At 46.7% G+C, this 22,880-nt stretch overlaps 1 protein-coding gene across 1 annotated transcript in view; it reads right to left on the reverse strand.

The window, feature by feature from the left end:
* CLCN1 (chloride voltage-gated channel 1) overlaps positions 1-22,766 on the reverse strand; it is a 29,380-nt gene extending 6,614 nt beyond the window's left edge. Inside the window, exons 1-16 of the mRNA XM_045564051.1 lie at positions 22,485-22,766; positions 19,666-19,786; positions 19,144-19,275; positions 18,521-18,649; positions 18,178-18,311; positions 17,088-17,165; positions 15,947-16,025; positions 9,754-9,879; positions 9,334-9,418; positions 9,015-9,116; positions 8,611-8,695; positions 8,209-8,358; positions 3,802-3,871; positions 3,524-3,634; positions 1,736-1,949; positions 1,368-1,501 (exon numbers count right to left, since the gene is read on the reverse strand). Of these exons, the coding sequence (XP_045420007.1) occupies positions 1,368-1,501; positions 1,736-1,949; positions 3,524-3,634; positions 3,802-3,871; positions 8,209-8,358; positions 8,611-8,695; positions 9,015-9,116; positions 9,334-9,418; positions 9,754-9,879; positions 15,947-16,025; positions 17,088-17,165; positions 18,178-18,311; positions 18,521-18,649; positions 19,144-19,275; positions 19,666-19,786; positions 22,485-22,664 (1,930 nt within the window). The 5' untranslated portion in view covers positions 22,665-22,766. The remainder of the gene's footprint in view (positions 1-1,367; positions 1,502-1,735; positions 1,950-3,523; positions 3,635-3,801; positions 3,872-8,208; positions 8,359-8,610; positions 8,696-9,014; positions 9,117-9,333; positions 9,419-9,753; positions 9,880-15,946; positions 16,026-17,087; positions 17,166-18,177; positions 18,312-18,520; positions 18,650-19,143; positions 19,276-19,665; positions 19,787-22,484) is intronic.
* Between the last annotated feature and the right edge of the window lie 114 nt (positions 22,767-22,880).

Here is a 22,880-nt window from a genome sequence, read left to right on the forward strand (position 1 = left end):
GTAAAGAGCCACTCCCGTAGAAGGTACTTCGATGGTATCTGAGATTTGGGGAAACATTTGAACTCATTCAATTTGAGAAATTTGGATGCTCTGATTATCTAAAATCAGAATTAATGCTCTTAATAGCTCCAAATAGCCCTACATTAAGTACACCAATTCAAACACCAGGCAAGTATTTATTTAATATGTAGTAAATACCTGTAAGAAGGTACGCTGGGGATATAAAATGCATAGTCTCTACCCTGAGGGAACACCCAATCTAGTGAGGAAGACAAGATATAGATACACAAACCACAATAAGAAATAATACAAAGCAGGAGGTGCCAAAGGTGGGCAGAAAGGATGGTGAAGACAGAGAAATGTGAAATCACCCTTTACTGAAACGATTCACTCCTCCATATGAGACAATTTCATCTCTCCCTTAAGTCGGGCATTAAAAAACAGGTATGACTTAGTTAAGTGGCAAGGGGACCATATAAGGAGCTGTGAGATTCACAGTTGATCCTCATTATTCATGGAGTCCCTATTTGTGAATTCACCTACTCACTGAAATATACTTGTAACCCAAAATCAATAGAAGAGGTGCTTTCACTGTAATCCACAGACATGAACAGATAGACAAAACACATGAGTTGCCCAATGCCCACATTCCCAGCTGAGATTGAAGAAAGCAGTGCTTAGCCCTCTAGTTTCAGCTTTCACATTGTAAACAAATGTTCTTTTTTCAGTCTATTTAATGCCACCTTTTGTTGTTTGCATTTTTATGCTTTGCATTGGTGATTTTGCTGTTGAAAATGGCCCCCAAGCCTAATGCTTAAGTACTGTCTAGTGTTCCCAAGTGTGAGAAGGAGCATATGAGAAAATATGTATGTTAGGTAAGCTTAATTCAGGAATGAACTATAGTGCTGCTGGCTGTGAGTGCAATGTTAATGAATCAACAATATTGATTAAGTAAGGTGTTCTTCAAAGAAACACACACAAAACCAGATTATGTATTGATTGGATGAAAATGATGTGACCAGAGGCATGCAGGAACCTAGCCCTGTATTTCCTCTAGGAGCAAATTGTTCAGTATGGTGCTCACTAATTCGGTGTTCATGGTGACTTTATGTTAATAGAATGCAACTACTATGAATAATGAGAATCGACTGTATTTTTTAATTAGATTTTTAACTTTTTGTGTATGTGTTATGGCATTATTTTTCCTTCTCAAGGATGATCATGTTCCCCAAGGAGCATAGGCTGGGCCTCTCATAGCAGAATGGATGGCCCTAAAGACAAGCCCATAGCACAGTGCCTCCTCTACCTCTCTGTGACCTTTGTTCAGGTCATCAGCTCAGATGTCTGCTTCCTTCCTTCCCACTGACCTTTTGAGTCAACCAGTGGTAAAGTCTTGACTGTGGTGGTCTGGAGCAGGGTTTGCAACTCCCCATATGTGCAAGAAGCTGAAACAAACTTCACATCACGTACCATGATGTCCTCAACAAAGATTGTGTATTTGCTATGGAGGGAGAAAGCACAGTGGATCAGCCCCACTACATGCCTTCGCTTTGCCATCCCTTCCATTCCTCCCATGAGATTTATCATGCATTCACTCACAGTATTTATTAAGTGCATGGGAACATAAAAATAATTAAAAACAGTGCTTCCAAACATTGACCCTAAGCTCAGTCTCAACCTCAAAACCTCCCACCCCACCAGCAAACCTGAACTAATTCCAGCTAGGGCCCCTGACCTGAGCTGGTTCCAACCAAGGTCAGGCAAGTAGGGTAGCTTCTTGACCTGGATGATGCTGTCATAGAGGGAGGGCTGCAGGCTCTGAGCCACCATGTTGGCCAAGATAACAGCCACCATCATGGGTAGGATGTGAGCAATCTGACCCGTTAATTCGAAGCAAATCACAGCTGTGGAGACTGTGTGAGACACAGCACCAGTCAGTGCTGCTGCTCCTAGAAGAACACAGAAATATAGCTGGGGGTTAGAGCTGCCATTCCTGGCATGGAAAGCACAGGGGGATGTGACAGGAATGACACAGAATGGGAGACATGACCCTGGTGAGTGCCAACATTCCTGAGATAACGATTTGTCAAGAGGAGGAGTTAGAATGCTGAACTCTTAGAAAATCACCATTTTTATCTTATTCCATGACCTTCAGCAAATCACAAAATCTTTAGGTGTGCCCAAATTTTCATTTATAACACGGTAACAGTGATGTCCTATCCATTTCTTGCTATAAAAAGTTTGGATCATTCTTAACTGAGCATTTTAAAACTGTTATGATAGTTTGCCTTGGGCATCGGGTGCTGCTGCCAATAATTAATGAATAAATCGAGTGAAAATCCAAGAATCATGTGTAGACTTGGAGCAATAAGACCTGTGTCAGATGCTGATCCCACTGTTTCTCAACTGTTTGAGGAGAGCTTAATGCCTCTGGAATCCCATGTTCCCCTCTGTAAAGTGAAAGGGGTCGCTAAATGATTTTTTGCAGATCTAAAACTTTATGATTTTACAAGCTCTCTGAATATAGACTCTGTCTTGCTTATTTTTGGTTGTTTTCCCATCTGCCAAAATAGTTCCTTGTACATTAACTATATTTCTTATGTAAATATGGGGGAGATATACTATGGGAAAAATGTTGGGGAAGGCACACAAAAATGTCGTAAGAAAAAGTCACAAAAGGGAAATACGGGGAGGAAAGACACTACTGGATGTTGCACACAATATACTTCAGAACCTAAGCTATCAAGGACTTGAATACTAGGAAACATACACCAGGCAGGATGGGGAGGGATACCTCATGGGCATGAAGATGGGGAATATGAGTAGGTGACTCTCACTGTTGGAAGAGGCTTCTGTAGAGGGACTATGACGGGGCAGTAGGGTACCACAGGAGCTAAGCTGGTCAGCGCTTCTCCATCTGAGGGAGGCATGGCCTTAGATGTTACGAGATTTTGGTGAAGAAGGGTGTCAGGGAGGAACCCTAATAATCCCAGGGATTATATTGGTGTTAGGTATGGCTCTATCTCAGAGGTGATTTTAGAATGAAGAAATTAAGGCTCAGCAAGGCAGCTAACTTGCTCCGTGGTCATCTAGGTCACAAGTGGCAGGGGTAAGTCTAGAACCATGTTTCTTAGCCCCTAGTCCTGTGCTCTTAGTCCCCGTTAATATTAGCACATCTCAGATGGAGTATCTGAGCAAATCATCTGCATTGTTAGTTCCCTGATTCTTAGGAAGGAAAGAAAAAAAACCCTTACCTAACAACCCAGGTGTTTTCATCTTTGTGATCGATCTCCTTTAATCCCCATAATCCCTTTTCCTTATGAGGAAACTAAGGCTCACAGAAGTTCAATAAGAGCTAATGAGAATTAGCACCATGGATTGATTATCTGAATAAAAGTTGAATTAAATAGCATTAAATTAAAACCATATTGTGTAGCCTGGAATGAAGATGTAATAGTAGTGTTGGAGTGTGGGGATTTGGGGTACTCAGTGTTTGGTTATGGGGGGTGGGAATGTGTCTCACCAATTACTGCATAGCCCCCAGGTAGGATCTTGTAGATGATACCATCAAATAAGATTCCATCAGGGAATAGCATGGCCATGATCTCTCCTACCAGCCTTCCAAATGCAGCTCCTAGAGGGAAGATAAAAGGTGGCAAAGTGTTATGAGATGCAAGCTTTTTATCCTCTATGTTTTCAGAGCCAATCTGTCCTTGGGTGCTAAGAGGAAATACAATGCACCCCGCCCCACACTGCATCCTGGGCCTTTCCTTAAGATCTCAGGCTTCCAGCAGAACTTACCCAGCACAAACACAGGCATGAAGCCTCCACAGGGTATGGGCATGGTGGTGGCCACGATGGACATCCAGAACTGGGGTGAAAAGAAGCGTCAGATCATAACACCCTCTCAGCTCTACCCACATACATGCACACACCCAACTCCCTTCCCGCTATCCTCCTCCTTCCTGCAGAAATCCTGGGATAGCTAATCCTCCTGGAAGCCACCTTGTCTGTCACCTTTCCTCTAGATCCAAAAACCATAGTGCTCTCAGCCTAAGAGATCACCAAGGACAACACCATAAGAAAGTTCCTCTGGATGGCTAATCCAAATCCCTCCTACTTTGAGTGACTGTATTTGCCTTTCAGCAGTCTAGAACAAGGAGTGGAGCCCCAGAGAACTCCTCTTTCACTGCCCCAAAAGGACCCTAGGCCACTATACCCATTGAGTCCAGAAAGTTCGCCTCAGTAGAGTAGCCTGAAACTCTTGAAGCTTTTGAATACCTTGAATAGCTTTTCCTAGTCAGGTTATGTTTCTGAAAAGGAGCCTCAGTTATAAATGGCAGAAACCTTAAAGTCTCAGTGACTTCCTATGTGATTAATCTAGCTTCAATATGGTCATTTACAGAGCTGCCTACATGGCAAACCTCACAGGGGAACCTGAAGGGAAAACGGTCCTGCCCGAGCCATTTGCTTTGACACCAAATTACCCTAAACAAGGATCAAAAATTAACCTGGTCACACTGGAAGGGCAAATTGAGAAACCCTGATAAGTCAGCCCATATAATAGAAAAGATTTCCAAGGACAACTTTGTAAGGTCGTATTCCAGTAGAAATTAGGACACTTTTGTCAAAAGCATTATGTACATCATGAGGCAAAGAGTGCAAAAGAATTGAGAAATATAATGGGAAAAGGAATAGTGGTTTGAAACATCTGTAAAGTAAATAAAAGTTTGAGAAATAATATATAAAGTAAATAACAGGTGTATATATCTTCTTCTAAAATAAGTAAGCCAGTCTTAGGAAAAGATCTCAAACTAATTAGGTTCAAGATGGTAGCAGCTAAAAGTCAGGACAAACTACCAGGATCAAAGTTTTCACAACTTTGAAATTGCACCAGTTGTATTGTAAACTAGTGAGAAATAAATTTCTTAATTTTCTACACCTTAGAAAGAATTCCCCTTAGCCAGGGCTGACCTCAAGAGGCAGTGACAAAGACTCTGATAAAGATTCATCCCAGAAGCTCTGACATGAGGCAAACATACTTCTTCATGCCAGAATATGACTATTTAAGACAGTTGAGAATTTCCAAGATAAATGTGCAAAATGAAGAGACTATAGACCGAGAATTCCTTGAGGGCAGAGAGTGTATCCTGTTATTTCTGCCTTCTCTCTGCGCTGGCAGAGTGCTCAGTAAATGTATGTAGGTAAGAAGGAAGGAAAGAAGATAGGCTGGTCAAATATTAATAGTATCCAATGCAAAGCAGAAAAAGCTCCTCAATGATAATATTTGCTAAAACATGTAATAGCAATGTTCACAATGAACTTGTTTACAATACTTATGACCAGACCCTGCTAGAATCTACCAAATCAAATTGTCTGGAGACAGGGTTTTAGGCACTTGTATTAATAGTTTAAGCTTCTTAAGTGAATCTAACATTTAACAAGTTGAAACCCCTTGAGCTGTCTTGTACCATCTCTTTGGAGTAAGTACATAACAGCCATAGGGATTTTGCAGGCTCAGGTTAATCTGAAAGCTCCAGTAATTCAAAAAACAGGGGACCGATAGGTCTGATTTCAGAGGATAAACTTTAGATTATCCTCCAAGATATGTATAAGAACAGTAACAGGATCAGAGGGCACTGAAGTTGTCAGCTGCTACAGCATAAAGAATGACACGTGAGATTAACAAACTTCTTTAGCTATTGGCACATGAAAGAAAAGATCCAGAAGTGGTGTGGAAACAACTCCGAAGATTTCAAACACACAAGTCTAGAGAAATGGGACACTAGAGATGCAGGATCACAGATTCTGCTATATTTAGACTCTTCATAAGGAGGAGTGAGACAAACATCAGCCAGGAAGAATTCTACAGAGTCTCAGGCTGTGCCTAGAACTTGATGATACAAGGTAGCAATGTTAGACTTACTCAAAGGGAACTGAGAAATTGGAATTACATTCATACTAACTGTAAAAGCTCTTGACTTAGAATATTTTCCATGTCTTGAGATTGAGGAAGACAGAAATTCCCTTCATCAATATTATAAAAGAGTTGAATTGGGAATCTTGCCTGCCTATACTGATACTGGCAGAAGACCACATAGACTAAATTTAAATCAGACTGTGGGAAAATACTTTTAGTCATTTTTATATTTTAATTTGGCTATGTATCCTATTTCCCACTTTTCAAAAAAAAAAAATAAGGGTATGGTTATGTGTCCAATGATTAGACAGTGAAAATGCTGGGAAGGAGTGATAATTAATGAATATCATGGATTTGTAACAATGAATAGTTTTATGTTTATAAATATTACAGGCCTGCTGCCAACTGTTGGACTTGAATATAGCCCAGGAAGTATGTGTTTCTTTTCCTGATGCACTTATGATGTAAACATTATCAAGGATCCAATCCAGTGAAAAATTAATGATAGAGACATGTAGTTGAGTCCTCCTATATCATCCAAGTAGGTTTCTCAAAACAAGCTTGAATGTATGAAGTGGAATCCCAGCATATAGCTGAGAATCTGAGGGGATGGGTTGAGGTGTGGGGGAAATGTTGAATAATATATAGTATTTTGTTTCTACAAAACTTTTCAAAATCTTGGCATTTTAAAAGTACATGTGATCCCATAGTTATCATATAGCTCAGTCTAGAATAATATCAGAAAAACACAGTTCTCGTCATTGGACAATAAACTCTAAGATCCATAAAAACTTGGACTTGGTTACTGCCGATGGGTTTGTCTACTCAACAATTAATTACAGGAGGCTGGGATTTATAAAGTAGAGAAGATAAATCCTGTGATGAAAGTCCAAAAATCAAATCCCTAACAAGACACTGACACTTTGTGACAAAAATGTCAAATCTTTTGAGAAAAGAAATAAAAAAGGATTAAATTAATAAAGTAAGCCTGCAAAATATGGATGCTATAGACCCAATTAACCCACGTAGAATGGAATGGGGAAGATCATACATAAATACAGCTTCCAGAAACCCACAGAAAATCCTGAGAATATAAGTTACAGAGAGTTGAAATCTGGTGTGTCAAGCACCTGGTATCTCTAGTCATAAGATCATTGACAAGTACACTAAAGGAGCAGCAAAAAGCAGGAGGAAATTTTAAAATAATTTTTTAAATTGCAAGCATAAGATTAAGGAAAGATGAACAATCAAGTAGGATGTACTTGGCACATAGGAAATGCTTAATAACATTTACTGAATAAATGAACCCACTGTAACCATTACAGTATAAATATGACTTAGTGACTCATATCCTGGGAAAGCGTAGATTCATAAAAGGTATCACATATAAATTATACAGCAAGATATGCAAAAGCCTGGAAGTTCTGTGTGGACAGAGGTATAAATGAGAACACTAATATACAGGGGAAAATGTTGGATTATTCAGGCAAGACATACCATTAGTAAAAAGGCAATCATCAAAAAAGAAAATAAAAGGCAATCAGCGTTGTAATAGATGTCACAACCAGGGGTAGAAATAAAAATACCTTGTGTAAGGTGGTAATTGAGAAGTCTATAAATACATGATCCTTGATGATGGGTGGATATGAAAAAAAAACACTGATGTAAAAGAAATCAGCTTTTGTTTCTTAATTGCAGCTAGGGGAAAATAGTTTGAGAACGCCAAAATCCCCACAGCCTCACTACCTAAATAGAGAATAATAACATTTATAAAAATTATTTATAGTCACTAATAAAATTGATTTAAATATTTTATCTCTTTTGAAATTCTAGAAAAGAGATTACCCACAAGACTAAGGAAAAAATGGATGTGCAAATCATCTAAAAATGAATCATCAGATACATGGAGGATGAAGCACCTTACTAATATGTGGAGGGAGATTTGGGTAATTAATCTGAAGTTTTTACCAAGTTATCTATCAGGCTAAACTCTATTTTGTCCTTGTTTACTCGGCTGTTGTGATGGCTTAATAATGTAACAAGTAGACCCAATAGAAGGGTTGAATAACTGTGCCAAACACCACCAACTATGACATGAATAGAGCAATTAACTCAGATATCGGTTCACTGCTATAGACGAGCAACTTAGGCTGTGGTTTCCAAATGATTTCTCTTTAGCTTGGACAAAGACCAGATGAAGTTCTACCCCCTCCTACACTATGCAAACCCTGGGTTCCCAGACTGAAGGCAGATAGGGATTCGGGGGTCAGTAGTGTGGGGAGCAGTACCTTCATGACAAAGAAGAGAGAGATGACGACGACAACGTTGACTTGGGGGTGAATCCACACAGCCGACCGGCCCAGGCTCTCAGGGTCTCCTGCGTGTTTCACCCACGTGTTGTTGTCAAACAGGGTGCTGATGGCTTCGCGGGGCATGAGCTGGGAGGGGAAGCAGCAGAGGGGTGTGTGTTCCAGGTATGCTGTGCCTCCTCCTCTCAGAGAGCTGATCCGCCAGCCTCATCACTCAGGGTCTCTTTGGCACTTTTCTCAGGGAGAATCTACAAATTCTACCTTTGGCCAAAACTACATATGTTCTGAAGCCTGAGGGGCATCTGTGCTTCTGCTTTTCCACGTGTCCCCAGTCTTGGCTTAATGACCCGACCCGCACCCTTAGACTCCCCCAGAGCTGACCTCTCCAGCCATGAATTGACCCATTCCTGGTGGAAAGGTGAATGAGGCGATGACAAAGGTAACAATTCCAGGATACAGCAGGCGGCTGAAAAAGAAACAGAGTTAACCCTACCCCTACCTTAGCCACCTCACAGTGAGCGCCACACTGAACTTCGGCAAGCGGAAGTTCCCTGCAGTCCTGTAGCCTCAGCTCTTTAAAGAAAGAGCATTCTCTTCGCCAAAAAAACAATCTTCAAAGGGGAGAACTCACGATTCCTACCCACAGTATCAGGGCTTCCTCATATTTTAACACAAGCCACCTAAAGGCATCTAATGTAGTTTATCTTCTACAAAGATAAAACGGGAGGAACTCTTGGAGAAAGCAGAAAGCAAATGTGTAGGGCAAAAGAAGGGCAGTGACTCACTGCTTAGACAGAAACTGGCTGAGGGCCTTGTGCTTTCGGACACCGAGCATGACGTGGCGATGCAGATACACAAATACAGCTCCCAGGAACCCGCAGCAGATCCTGAGGGTGTAAGTTACAGACATGAGAGCCTCATCCCTCAGACCTAGCCTCTGCAGGGAAGCAGACGTCAGGCTCCCACCTTCCCTTTCTACCCGCCCACTCTCAACAATTTCCTCTACCCATGCCCACCCCACCTTCTTCCCAGCTTGGGGCCCTTCCAATCCACAGCCTCACCCCAATCCCTGCCCACCACACCAGAGCAGGAGACCCCACTGACCCGATGACAGCAAAGGCTGGGAGTTCCTGCAGGTCAAAGGGGAAATCCATTCGGAAATTGGTTCTGAACAGAGCAGTGATGGTGACTACAGGATGAAAAGACAAGGATTACAGGGGCAGCTTCACCAAAACCCACAGATAGGGAGACAGAAGTCATCAGTGTTAAGGACTATTTCCTCCTTTCTTCCAATCCCAATTCCTCCTCTTCTATTTCATTTCCCTTTTTCCATGCACAACCACTCCTTGGCTGTACTCTCCTACTCCATGACATATACCCTTGTCCTATACCCTTGGGCCTTGGTCCCACTCCCCGAATAATGCCAACCGTTCCTTCTCTGAACTGCCCTACAGAGCTGCCCTCCGCGCCCTGTCGCCAGCATCTCTATTGCATACAACCTGCACCATGGGCCTCCCCTGTTACCGGCGTCCTTGTTCCACACCGCCAGGACGCGAAACACAAAGGCACTGAAGGTGGCTGCAAAGAATCCTCTCCAGTAGTTCCGAACGGCAAAGTAGGTAGAGGTGACCTCGATGCTAAATAGCACTCCTGTAGGGCACGGAAGCAGGGTCAGGTGCAGACACAAGTGCAAGCTCTCTCCCACACTCCCCTCCCCTGGACCTGAGGAGCTTTTGCTGAAACTTAAATCTGGGCAGAAGCAGCAAAGAGAAGCATACACCTGCTCAAGCCAGAATTATTTATTTATTTGTGTTTTTATTTTTTTGTAGACCAGGGATGTAGTTAAACAAGACACAGAAAAGACGAGAAATGAATGGGCCCTCAACCTCTAAAATGTGAGAATCAAGTGGCCACATCCTCTCCAACCCTAGAATGCAGGGTTGAATAGAGTTCCCAGCTGTTGGATATCCACGGAGACTTAAAGGTAGTTGGAAAAAACCTGCAGAGGGCCGGGCGCAGTGGCTCACGCCTGTAATCCTAGCACCCTGGAAGGCCGAGGCGGGTGGATCATTTGAGTTCAGGAGTTCGAGACCAGCCTGAACAAGAGCGAGACCCCCGTCTCTACCAAAAATAGAAAGAAATTCTATGGGCAACTAAAAATATATTTAGAAAAAATTGGCCGGGCATGGTGGCGCATGCCTGTAGTCCCAGCTACTTGGGAGGCTGAGGCAGGAGGATTGCTTGAGCCCAGGAGTTTGAGGTTGCTGTGAGCTAGGCTGACACCACGGCACTCTAGCCCGGGCAACAGAGCAAGACTCTGTCTCCAAAAAAAAAAAAAAAATCTGCAGAAAATATAAAAGAGGAAACAGCTTCCGGAGCAGGTACTCAGCAGAGCTGGCAACCAGAGGCCAGAATTCAGAGACTCTCCTTAGCATGTCCCTCCCCAGCCTTTCCTGCCTCCCGCCATACACTCTGGGGCAACTTTATAAGGAAGAGATAAGCAAAATAGGCGGGCTTTGTAAGAGCTGGCACTGCCCAATATTTCCAGAAAAGAAAACAGAGGAGTCATACAAATTAAAAAAAAAACCAAAAAACAAAACAACAACATAAAAACCCTGATGTAGAAGGACCATAGCAGGGGAAAAAAACCAAGAGGCCAAAGGAAGATAAAGACAACCATGCTTTCGCAAGGCAGGCATGGTAAAAGAAAGCTAGTTGGTGGTCCTAAGTAGTACTGGTCTGCGAGTAGGTTCTGCAGCAGAAAAGGAGGGGGTAGATCTACAGAAAAGAGAACGAGGGTGGATAGGGGACAAAGTAAGGAACGAGAACAAGGGCATGAAAACAACGTTCAAGAGATACAAAGAAACAATCTTTAAACAGATTAAGAACTAGGGGGTTGGACTTCGATTAGATGCAAAGTAAAAACTGATGACAAGATTTCCTAAAACCTGGCTAAGCCTCAACTTTACCAAACAAGAGAAGGGGGGCGGGGAGAATGCAGCACATGATGACATGAGTGGAGAGGAGGCCTGGCCTCAAGGAAACCAGGAACCCGACAGGTCTCCTCCTCTCCATGGTCTGCCCAAGACCCTCCACCTGCTCCCTCTTGGCGCAGCATCCCACATCCTAGTAATTTTCTTCTCCCTGTTCTATATTCAAAAATCACATCTCTTGACTCCCTCAGGACCTCCACCTTCTCTTTGATAGGTGTCAGTCAACTAGTTCCATTGAGTCATCCGTGCCAAGGAGATGGTGGCCTGACGGTCACTCCCTCATAGAGCAGCTGCCGCACTTGGGCAGAAGGTTTCTAGTGGTCAGCCCCAAGTCACCTTCTCTGGGAAGCCATCCCCGATCCTTCTCTGTAGGCGGAGAATGTCCATCTCTCATCCTGTACTCAGAATTTTAGGTTATTAGAGCACTTAGCATTTTTAGATCTAGTTAGTTGTCGGTTTACATTTCTGAGTTACCCCTAGGATTAAAAATTTCTTGGAAACCAGCACCTCGTACAGTGCCTAGTACATAATCAGGGTCTAGTGCCTATTCTAGGAATGAGCAAGATGAGGAGAGGAGAGGAGAGGATGAGGAAGAAAGAGAACAGAAGAGAACAGACTGGGTGGAATTGCAGAGAACAGAGGAAGGCAAGGGGTAACCTGGGACAGACAGAGCTTTGTCAACTGCCCCTTCTACCCTGCTCTTCAAGTCACCTCAGGTAAAGCAGCTGCCTCTGGGCCTACAAGGAGGATTTTTTTTTTAATAGAGACAGGACCTCACTCTGTCACCCAGGCTGAAGTACAGTGGTGTGATCATAGCTCACTGCAGCCTCAAACTCCAGGCTCAAGCTATCTTTTCACGTCAGCCTCCCGAATAGCTGGGACACAGGTGCATGCCACCATGCCTGGCTAATTTTTTAAATTTTTGTAGAGATGGGGTCTCACTATGTTGCCCAGGCTGGTCTCAAACTCCTGGCCTCAAGCAATCTTCCCACCTTGGCCTCCCAAAGTGCTGGGATTACAGATGTGAGCCACTGCGTCTGGCTAGAAGGATTTGACAGCAGGAATCAAGTAGAGTGAATCTCTCTCCTTTTCTTTACCAGTAACAAAAGCAAAGTTAGCTTTGATTTGCCTGGGTGTAAACTATCCAACTTATGAATATTTTACAACAATTTTTTGAAATCCTGGGCTAGGTTTTGTTTCTGGGACACTTTCCCTAGCAGTCTGTCACTGTATGCTCTGGAATGAGAGCTAATTTTAATATTAGCCTGAGCCAAACATAAAATGTGCTGCTAAAAGGAAACAAAGCATTGAAAACACAAACAGCTTTTGGAAACTCTCTCGTCTCCTAGGCTGTGAAACATCGCTCTCTCCTCCCACTCCGGATTCCTTCCCTGTCTTCTCTGTCGCTCCTGCGCCTCTGCCCAACCCAGGGCTTTGTCTTTGGTCTGCTAATGTCACTACTCATAGGCACACTTTCTCTCGCAATTTCATTTATGCCCCTGGCATCAGCTACACCTACATGCTGCTGAGTAGCGAAGCTGTTTTCTACCCGGTTCCTGAGCTTCAGACTCACCAACCCAGCTGCCCACTTGACATCACCTGGATAAGCCGCAGGAACTTTAAACGCAATATACTCAAAGTAAAATTTATCAATTTCCCCAGGCCTGTTTCACTTTGCATATTCCAGTCTTGGTTACTAACACTATGCGCCCCACTGCCCTTGCTGGAAACCTAGGCGGCAGCCCCTGATCCCTCCTCCTCTCTCATCCCTCACATCCTCACATAAAACCAATCACCAAGTTGCAGCAGTTTTGTTTTCTAACTCTCACATTTATCATCCTCTTCTCTATCTCTTCTGCCTCTGCCCAGTTCAGTCACTTATCATCATGAGGACTGTGACAATTGTCTTCTTGTTAATCTTGGCTTAATCCTGGTAATCCACAGGCCAATTCTATCCTGCACACATCTGCCAAAGGGACGAGATGGACATTTAAAGCTGGTCATGTCACTTCCTTGTTCAAAACTCTTTCCTGGCTTCACTTCACCCATGACAGCATTTCCCTAGATCAGGCCTGTGAGATACTACAAATCCCATGAGACAGACCCTGCAAAAAGGGCCTTATGGGAAATGCTGTGTTGGAGCCAAATTCACAATGCATGTCAGCATAGCCAACGTTCTGGTAACTTCTCCAGTTTAAAAAACTATGTGTTTAGACAAGCATTTCCAACTGATTTGACCTTGGAATCAATTTTACACATTACATCTATTAACACCACAAAGAACTGTGTTCTGCAAAACACATTTGTGCAAATCCTAGCCTAGAGAATAAAAGTTACATTCTTGTGCGTGGCCTATGGGAGCCTTCCTAATTCAGCCCCCATTTACCTGTCCACACTCATTTCCTGCTATTCCTTCCCCTGCGTTCCCTAGTAAAACTCATCTACTGTCATGAGAGTCTGCAGACCTTGACTTTGCAATGCTGTTTCCTCTGTCCAGAATACCTACCCTTATGGTCTTCCTTGCAAATTCCTACTTATTATTTAGGTCTCACATCAAACACTACGTCTTTTGTGAAGCTTCACTGGCTCCCCCAGGCAGCTTAGCAGAAGGTTGTCACCACGCTTTGCCCAGCCTGCCACTGAGACGTGTATCGCAGGGTGTGATGATCTGTTTGCCTGTCTACCCTTTCAGCCACGAGCACCCTGAGTGTGCAGTATCCAGCACCGTGCCTGGCACATAATGGGAACGAGATGTTGGCTGTTTTAGTGGAACATTGAATTATATTCCTTTCATTGGTGTAAGCAATGCTTAATTGTAAGCAATTAAATTGACGACATAGTTAATAATTTTTTTTTTTTTTTTTTTTTTTTGAGACAGAGTCTCGCTGTGTTGCCCGGCTAGAGTGAGTGCCGTGGCGTCAGCCTAGCTCACAGCAACCTCAAACTCCTGGGCTTAAACGATCCTACTGCCTCAGCCTCCCCAGTAGCTGGGACTACAGGCATGCGCCACCATACCCGGCTAATTTTTTCTATATATATATTTTAGTTGACCAGATAATTTCTTTCTATTTTTAGTAGAGACAGGGTCTCGCTCTTGCTGAGGCTGGTCTTGAACTCCTGACCTCAAGCAATCCACCTGCCTCGGCCTCCCAGAGTACTAGGATTACAGGCTTGAGCCACCGCACCCGGCCAATAAATTATTTTAATGCTAATATTTTTCTTTCAGAAAAATCTTTAATATTCATAAAAAGCAAATTAAATAATACCACCTGCAAATACATTTATCATTTAACACTTAATGCAAACAGCCTAAACTGTTAAGGGCTTAACAATGTCTTGTGTCAAGAGCAACGTTTTATCTGTAACTTTCCTATGGTCTTTACTTTTCCCACACTAGACCCAGGACCACAAAGAACCTTCCTAATTCATCTCAGAAATTCCAGTTTTATAAGGAATATGCAAATTCTCCTCACTTTAAAGAATCTGGCTGAGTAAAAACAAAACAAAACAACACAACAAAATTCTTCCTGTCTAAAAATATTCTTTTGACCTTCTGGATTTGGAAGACTAAAGAGTAAATAAAGGCGACAGTGGGTATAAATATAAGTGTGAACGTTTAACATGTGTGGAAATTCAAACACACCATCCTCCCCTGACAGCGACTAATGACTTCAATGACTAGAGCTGAGGACAGAAGTGCAAACAGGACGCTGCCGACGCATTTGCTGACTTGGTCTCCTTATGCCGTGCGCTTGGTCACAGCACTAGCACCAGTTAGCGTGATACATGTTCGTTAACTTCAAACTCTTAGCCATGTATCGTTCCTGAGCCAAGTCATTTAGCTACCTGGAAGACTCCCCTATGAAAAGACTGATTATATTTTCAAAATTGAAAAGAAATCTCTCGCAGCTGGTCATTTAAGAAGCGCATGCCCTTCCCACAATTTTGTTTTTTCAATTGTCAACTTGGGGTCCTTTTTGTCAATGATGAAGCCAGTGAATGATCTATGTAATCCTTACCCTGTTAATCCGGCTACAGCTGATTTTGATGAGTAAATAAACAAATGCAACTGCTTTCTCTGACCACACCCATTTGTTAGTCATCCATGATAAGGAAAATAATCCGATAGATCAGTGTTTTCCTTACACATGTAGAAAGAGCTAAACTCAACTTTAAATTGCTATCAAGGAACAATTATCCTTCAACCCCCCCCACTAAGTATTCCTCATTGAAAGCTTACCATTGATCTGAAGAAAGTCCACCTAAACTCTCACGTCCTTAACAAAGCACAACAAAATGTACATTTTCCCTCAGAGAAGGAAGTTCATAGAGTCCCCTGTTACGAGGTGTAATAAGTGCAGGGCAAAGATATGCAACAGCACAAATAGATTTTAATGTAAGTGGGGGAATCCTGGAGACTGCCTGGGTTTCACTGCCCGGCTCCTCAACTTACTAACAGAATGACCTTGCTCAAGTCACTCACCTCCTCTCTAATTCAGTTCCCTTCTCTTCCTCCTCTGTAATATCTGTCTCACACAGCTTTAGGCAGGAATAGACGTAAAGTGTTTAAATCGTTGCCTGGCACATAGTAAATGCTCACTGAAAGTTAGTATTCTTTCTTCAGTGAGTAACCTGGTGCTGCTAGCACTCGTGGACGCTGACTAGAACAGTTCCGGGAGCCAGGCCCGGCAAGCCGACGGATACGGGAGGGATCCATCACTTGCCTCCGAGAGGTGTCCCGAAACAACAGCCAACTCCGACAGCACAGCCCACAGTCAGGATGTCAGCATAATAGTATGGCTGCTACTGGGGGAGAGACAGAGGCAGGTAGAGGCGAGGAAGGGGGCAGACAGGATAGGAGAACAAGCAGGGAGGGGGAGCAAGGCAGAATAAGAGGCCTAAGTCACAGAGAATCACCTGGTCCCATTGCCCCTGTGATTCCCATTGTCCCCGGCCAGGAGAAACTCAGTGAGTTTGGCAAACAGGAAGTGACCTTGTAGCGCAAGGCCCAAAGTAGAAAATGAAATAACAGTCAGGCAAATATATGACAGGCAAGTAAGTCAATAGATGATGACCAGAGAGGGGCTGGAGATGGGGACATTCATGGTGAGAAGTGGCAACAGCATGAGACAGCAAGGACTCCAGACGGAGCAATACCATTAAGACCTGCACCAAACAGTAACCAGCCTCAAAAGAACACACTGTCCTTTGGTGGAAAAATACAGGTGTCTGAAGCCTGGGGGCTGTGATCCATGGTCACTCCCTGGATGCCCACCCCAAAGCTCGTGGCAGCCACCCAACCCCCTTCCAAGTCTTGCTCAGGCAACCGGGGTAGGGAGGAAGTGAAACTTGCCTCCAACAGGGGCCGCAAAGCAGCATCCCACGCCCACTGCGCAGGCCGACACCAGGAGATCAAGCTGCCCAGGCACGGTCTGCAACAGAGAAGCAGGCAGACCAGACGAGGACAGTGGAGGCAGGGCGGGCAGGGTGGGGTGGGGATCAGGAGCTACAAACGTACGCGGCAGCACAGGAGGGAAACGTGGAGGGAACCGACATGGGGGGTGCTGTGGATTCTCAGGGGTAGTGCAGGAGCAGACAGGGGTCCAGGCTACCATGTAGGGACACAGATCAAGAAGCGGTGGGCATTAGGACAGGCATAGGCTACAGAGGCATTATGTGATTACATGGCGAGGGTAGACGGGTCCGGGGCTGGAGAAGAAGGGAGCGCGGATTAGTGCGATGCCCCCGTCAGCAACACGGCCGGCCCAGAGCAGAGGCAGCCCTCCTGCCCTCCCGACACCCTGCACACACGGCCGATTCCTTCTACCGACCGGCCCCTGCCTCATGTCACCGTCTCCACCTTACCTCATAGACCCCACAGAACATGGACATGAACTTGCTGAGGACGGCAGCACAGATGCTGGCAATGTGGACAAAGGGGCCCTGAGAGGAAGGAGAGTGAGAGGTCAGGAGTCAGAGCTGCCGGGAGGGTTTGCACTGCACTCATGCTCCAGGCACTGTACTAGGCACTGCAAATGCAGAAGACAGACAGACAGACCCTGTCCTCCCAGAGCTCCAGCCCAGCGGGGAGGGAGAAGATATACCAGTATGTTACCCTTTGCTATGAAGAAAATCAGGGCAGAGAGAGGGGGAGGGAGAGGCCTGTGGGTCGCATGTTTAGATAAGAGGGTCTAGGCGCCTCCCAAGCCAGGTACAATTCGGTAGGGCCGTGAATGAAGTGGGGAGTGAACAGCACCTGCAGGAGCCCTGAGCAGAGCCCAACAGAGGGGTTGAGGGTTGAAGAAACGCAGGGGAGAGGGCAGAAGCCTGGAGAGAGAGGAGGAGCCAGAGCCCCAAGGCCTCACAGGCCAGTAAGCAGTTCAGATTTTATTTTAGGTGGGATGGAAGGCCATTAGGAAGTTCCTGACCAGAGGTCAGATGGGGCTGGTTCCAGTTTTAAAAGATGAGTCTGGCTGCCGGGTGGAGGCCGGGCAAGGACTGGCATGAGAGTAGGACTGAAGGAGGCCTGAGTGCGCAACCTTGAAAACAGCAGAGCCTCTTTCTCCGGCTCAGTTTTCTCAGATCTGGGCAAGGGAGCTGGTCTGGAGTCTCGCTAAGGCAGCAGTTCTCAACTAGGGGAGGCTGTGTCCCCAGGGGCCATTTGTCAATGTCTGGAGACATGCTGGTTGTCACAACTGGGGGTGCTACTGGCATCTGGGGGTCAGAGGCTGGGGACGCTGCTAAATATCCCACTGTGCAAGGACAGCCCTCACAGCACAGCTTCCCCCACCCAGCTCGGATGCTTTTGTCATTAGACCCCAAGCCGAGGACGTTCCAAAGCATTTCCCCTCCCTCGTGCCCCCGGCCTGGCCTAGCCCCATGCCCCACAGTGCCCCCACTTCTGCTCCCAGAGCACCCTCTAGATTCGCTCCCGAGTGCCCCTCCCAGCTCACACCTCTTTTCCCACGGGGATGCCACTGCCCAGCCCTGCGGTCAGGGCGACAACCTTGGCCACAAAGGCCTTGAGCGTGAGATATTCCTTCAGGACAACCCCACGAAGTATAGTCTTCATTTCAGGGATTCCAGAGCCTAAAAGGGTTAAAGGATTTTGTGCAGGTTCAAGGTGGAGGTTAATAGGGAGCTGAAAGTGGAAATGGGGACCGGGGAGGGCCGGAGGGGCTGCAGTCGGGGGATGACGGTGAGCAGGGCCAGGGCTGTGAGCGGGGAAGGGGTGGGAGGAGACGGAGTGGACCTTCTCAGGCCCCCTGGATCATGTTGGTCTGGTGGAAAGTTCTCACCAACAGCCTGGGGAGAGATGAGGTGGCAAAAGAGGGCGCTGAAGAGGATGAGGATGAGTGGGAAGGTGACCCAGACCAGGAACTGCAGAGGAAGGCTGGGCTGCATCTGCGCATAGGTCCACTTGTAGGCTGCGGAGACAGGCCTGGGGTCAGGGTGGGCGAGGGGCCACGTGCCCCGTGTGTTCTCGTGCCAGGGTTGCCCTGTTTGCCCCTCCTGAGATGGTACCACTTTCATTTTACACGTGGAAAACCTGAGTCGCAGGAGGTGAAGGGTCCTACAAATGACACTCGAGTGCTGGGGCTACAGGAGCCTGGTTAGAGGCCATCGCGTGACCGGTCTCCCGGCGTGTCCAGAGCTGAGGGGTTCCTGGGACTCAGTACGTTCGGTGCTGAAACTGGGAAAGTCCCAAGAAGACTGGGGAGTTGGTCACTGTACCAGAGGGGCACTCAGCTTGGGTGGCAGCAGGTAGAACGGGCAAGAGAAGTGGATGTGGGTCTGAGTCTAGTCTTGTCTGGGGCTAGAGTCCCGCCTGAGCCCCACCTCGTGCACATCTCCCTCCCCAAACACACCCGAAGTAGAAACTCTAGAAATGGCTGAGAGCAAAGGTCCAGGTTGAACCTACCCTGCAGGCTTTTGGCACTGACGTAGTCCATGCTCCAGCTGACCAGAGCCATCAGCAGTCCCAGCAGCACCAGAAAGATCCAGTCTTCCCCTAACTTTCTTCTCACCACGAGTCCCAGACGGCGGACACAATCTAGGAAGAGAAAGGGGTAAAAAACAAGAGAAAAGCCGCTAACCAGTCACTGCCGTGGGTGCAGGACGCGAGAGCAGAGGGGAGGGGTTGGGCCCTAGGGTCTGTGTGTTCATCTCATTCCCTGCGTTTCCCTTTGCCTCTCTGCCACCTGTGGCCTCTGCAGAAGGCACCAAAGTCCAACTCCCCATGAATACTTGAATCCCTTTCTAAAATTCTTATTTCTTGAGGTTGGGCGAGGGATAGCAGGGAGCAAAGTGTGGAGGTGAGAAGAATCCTTAATACTCAGAGGAGGCTTTTTGGGGGGGGTGTATGTGCAATGGGACACCCAAGTTATTCTCCTAATCCTGGTACCTCCTAGTCCAGATTCCTTTATTGCTCAGTCCCCATCACCTTGACATTTGGAATAGTGATCCTCATCCTTGCTGTCCAGGGTGGAACTGGAGCCCGTCTTCTTGGGCATGCCCGTGTCCCGCGCCCTGTCTGAGACCTGTTCTTTGTGATGGCCATAGATCTGGAGGCAGGGAGAAAGGTCAAGATCCGTCTTGTTGAAGAGTTAAAAAGAGGGCGGTACAGAGACTCACAAACTGAAGAGAAATCACTTCTCTGAACCCTGGCTTTTGGGGACTGCATGCAGGGTTGCCTCGTGGTCATCCCTCATGGTCACCCCTGGCCTCAACTCTCCACTCTCCATCCCTGCAGCTCCCACTCTTCACCTTTGTCCATCCTTCCCACCTTCTTTCCACCCATTCCATGACCCGTCCTCACCTCCGCCCATAGAAAACTTCACCTAAGAGGCCAATTTCTACTTTGAAGCAGAGACACGGAGAACTGTGCTGAGCTGGGACTGCATGAACCTGGTGTTTCATGATTTCTGTGTGTCTCACCCTTTCCCCAGTTCACTCTGCATTGCCCTTCCTGCTAAGGGGCCGAACGTGGACAGCCTGAGGACAGACTGGCCTCACCAACAGGTGACTCTTGGTTGCCCTTTGCCTTGGTGCTTCTGGCCTTCCCTGAGAAACCTCGTGTTCTCTGTCAAGCCTAGGTAAAGCCCATCTTTCTCATCTCCCAGTGCTTGTACGCACAAACAGGAACCAGCCCCGACAAGGCAAGTCCATCTACTTCTTCCCAAAGCGAGATAATCAGCCCCCACCAACACATGAGGAGGGTGGAGCAGCACCCCTCAGGTCTGGTGCCCTCCCCGTGTGTCCCTCCGTAAGGCATGTGTGTTTTCTTGGGCCTGCTCGAGTTCTGCCCGCCGTTGGCTTGCCCCACCCCCACTACGCTCACTGTCCTCTGGGGCCGGGGTCAGGCCAGGCCATGGTGCTGATTCTAGGAGAACCTGAGTAGAAGAGATCTGATTTCACAATACAAGCAGCGGAGTTTTATGCCTCAGTCCCGAACAGGCACACACTAATTGCCCTGCTCACGGTATGTCTTCTGGGTTAGTGACACAGGGAGGCAGCATTTCCCTCCAAACCCCACCTGGAACCCAGACAGAGAAGACACTCCCAGTGGAGGTCAGACAGCGAGGCTATCTCAGCTCGCTGGGGTCCCAGGCCAATGGAAATTGCGGGGGCGGGGCTTCATATTATTATATACCTGGGCTGGGAAAACTCAACAGCAGCCAGATGTGTCCTGGCTGCTTCAGTGCTACCCACTGCGCCAGGGCAGGGACAGGAGAGGGGTATGGAGAAATAAACCTCAAGTTCGCGACTGACACGGTGTCTGGGATTTGTTAAAGGATTCCAGTTTGTGCAGAGGGGAGAAGGAAGGAGAGGAAAGGACAGATGAAACAATATTGACAGAGTGTTGATCACTGTTGGATACCTGGAGGTTCATTATGCCATTCTATTTTTGTGTAAGTCTGGAGTTTTCCATAATAAAAATTAAACAAAGAAAAACTGAAATCCAAACTCCTCTTGTTTGATTTCAAGGCTCTGTGGAAACCAGCCGAACCCTCCTCCCCCAAACTAATCACCATTGCTTTCCAACAGGAAGCTTCATGCTTGCCTGGCCAGTTCACTGTCGCCAGAAAGGGCCACGACTGCACTTTTACTCAAGCTGTCGTTCCACCCATGTTTGTCCACGTGCACGGGTGAGAGTGAGCCAGAGTGTGCAGCCCCCAGTGTTCAAAGGTGTAGGTCAGACCCCACCACCTCCAGGGAGCCTTCCTATTCCGGCCCACTCCGACCTTTATGTCCCCGCTTTCCAACCGAGTCCCTGGTGCTGCCTTTGCAACTGCCCTTGGGAGCCAGGCAGGGACTGAGAGTGGATCCTCTTGACCCGGGTGCTGAGGTCACCTGCATGGCCCACCCCTCAGATTCCAAAGGGGCAATACGCTGCCCATTAGTAAAAACCCTTTCAAACTCTAACCTCCGGCCCCTAGACACATTTCATCCTCTGTCGCACCCTGCGTTCTTTGGTGTGAGAGGCACACTTACTTACTAAATGTGACCTGTACATTTCTGCATGACAATTTCACCTTTGCTTTAGTTGTGTCCATCCCCACTACCCTTTCCTAGGTGTCTGTAACCCACCAATTCCAACCCATGGATGATACTCGTCTCTGAACACCCCTAATTAATTTGCAAGCTCCTGTCACTGGGATCACATCTCTGCACCTTTACAGGTGTCTAACACTCCATAGGTTCTTACTTGATGATCTTGCCACCTGAAAGCTCGAATACGTTTCTCTGCTCATTCTGACATTGGTAGGTCTTTGATCATTGACACGCAATTCAGTCTGTTTTCTCCACTTGTCCCAATTCCTTTCTTCTGCCTGCTGCAGAGGGTTCATTTCTATGTGTGTTCTGCCAAGGGTCTCGGTGGCAATCTGGTGGCGTGTGGGTGAGGGTGAGGGTGTGGGAGACAGCTTGCAGCATGCAGCTGCGTGGGCTCCTGCACAAACCACTGCACGTGGGTTATGTAAGCACGAGCGATTCATGTGTGTGTGGTGCTGCCATTTCCCCCACGACTGGGGATTGTGTTAGTAAGGTTGTATAAAAGTGCACAAATATCCAAGTGCATACTTAGGTGAGCCCAGACCCTTGAAAGATTTTCTTATTTTGAACACATTCCCATGTACTTTTTCTAAGTTAAAAAATAAAAGTAGCACTGCTCCCTCTGTTCATCCAAGTCCTAATTTTCACCAATCTCTGGCCCCACTGTCTGCCCTAATCCACCGCTCCCCCTCCCCTTAAGGACTTTACCTGCGTGGGGTGGACGTTGTGGCGGGGGCCGGCGTCCTTCCGGAGCCTGTGCTGCAGGCCCCCGTTCTCAGAGGGCAGTCCATAGCTGGTGCAGTGCTCGAAGGGCATGTACTGGTACTGGGGGTCACTACCCCACCAGCTTTGCTCCCCCCCACGCTGCTGTGACTTGGATTGCTCCATGCCCCCACCCCCCCAGCCCCGGCCAGGCTTTGGCCTGCTTGCCCCCGTCCTCCCCCCAGTGTAGCTCCTTAAGCCTCTGCTCTTGCTGTCCCCAAGGCGTCTGGGGCAGCATGCCCACCTCCAGCTATTTATAGGCCCCTCTCCGTCACATGACCCCCCCATTGCCACATCTGATCTGCTTGGGGTCGAAGCAGGTGTAAGAGCAGTGCAGGGTGG

This window comes from Lemur catta, chromosome 11 (assembly GCF_020740605.2).
Source record: "Lemur catta isolate mLemCat1 chromosome 11, mLemCat1.pri, whole genome shotgun sequence".
Taxonomy (NCBI): Eukaryota; Metazoa; Chordata; class Mammalia; order Primates; family Lemuridae; genus Lemur; species Lemur catta.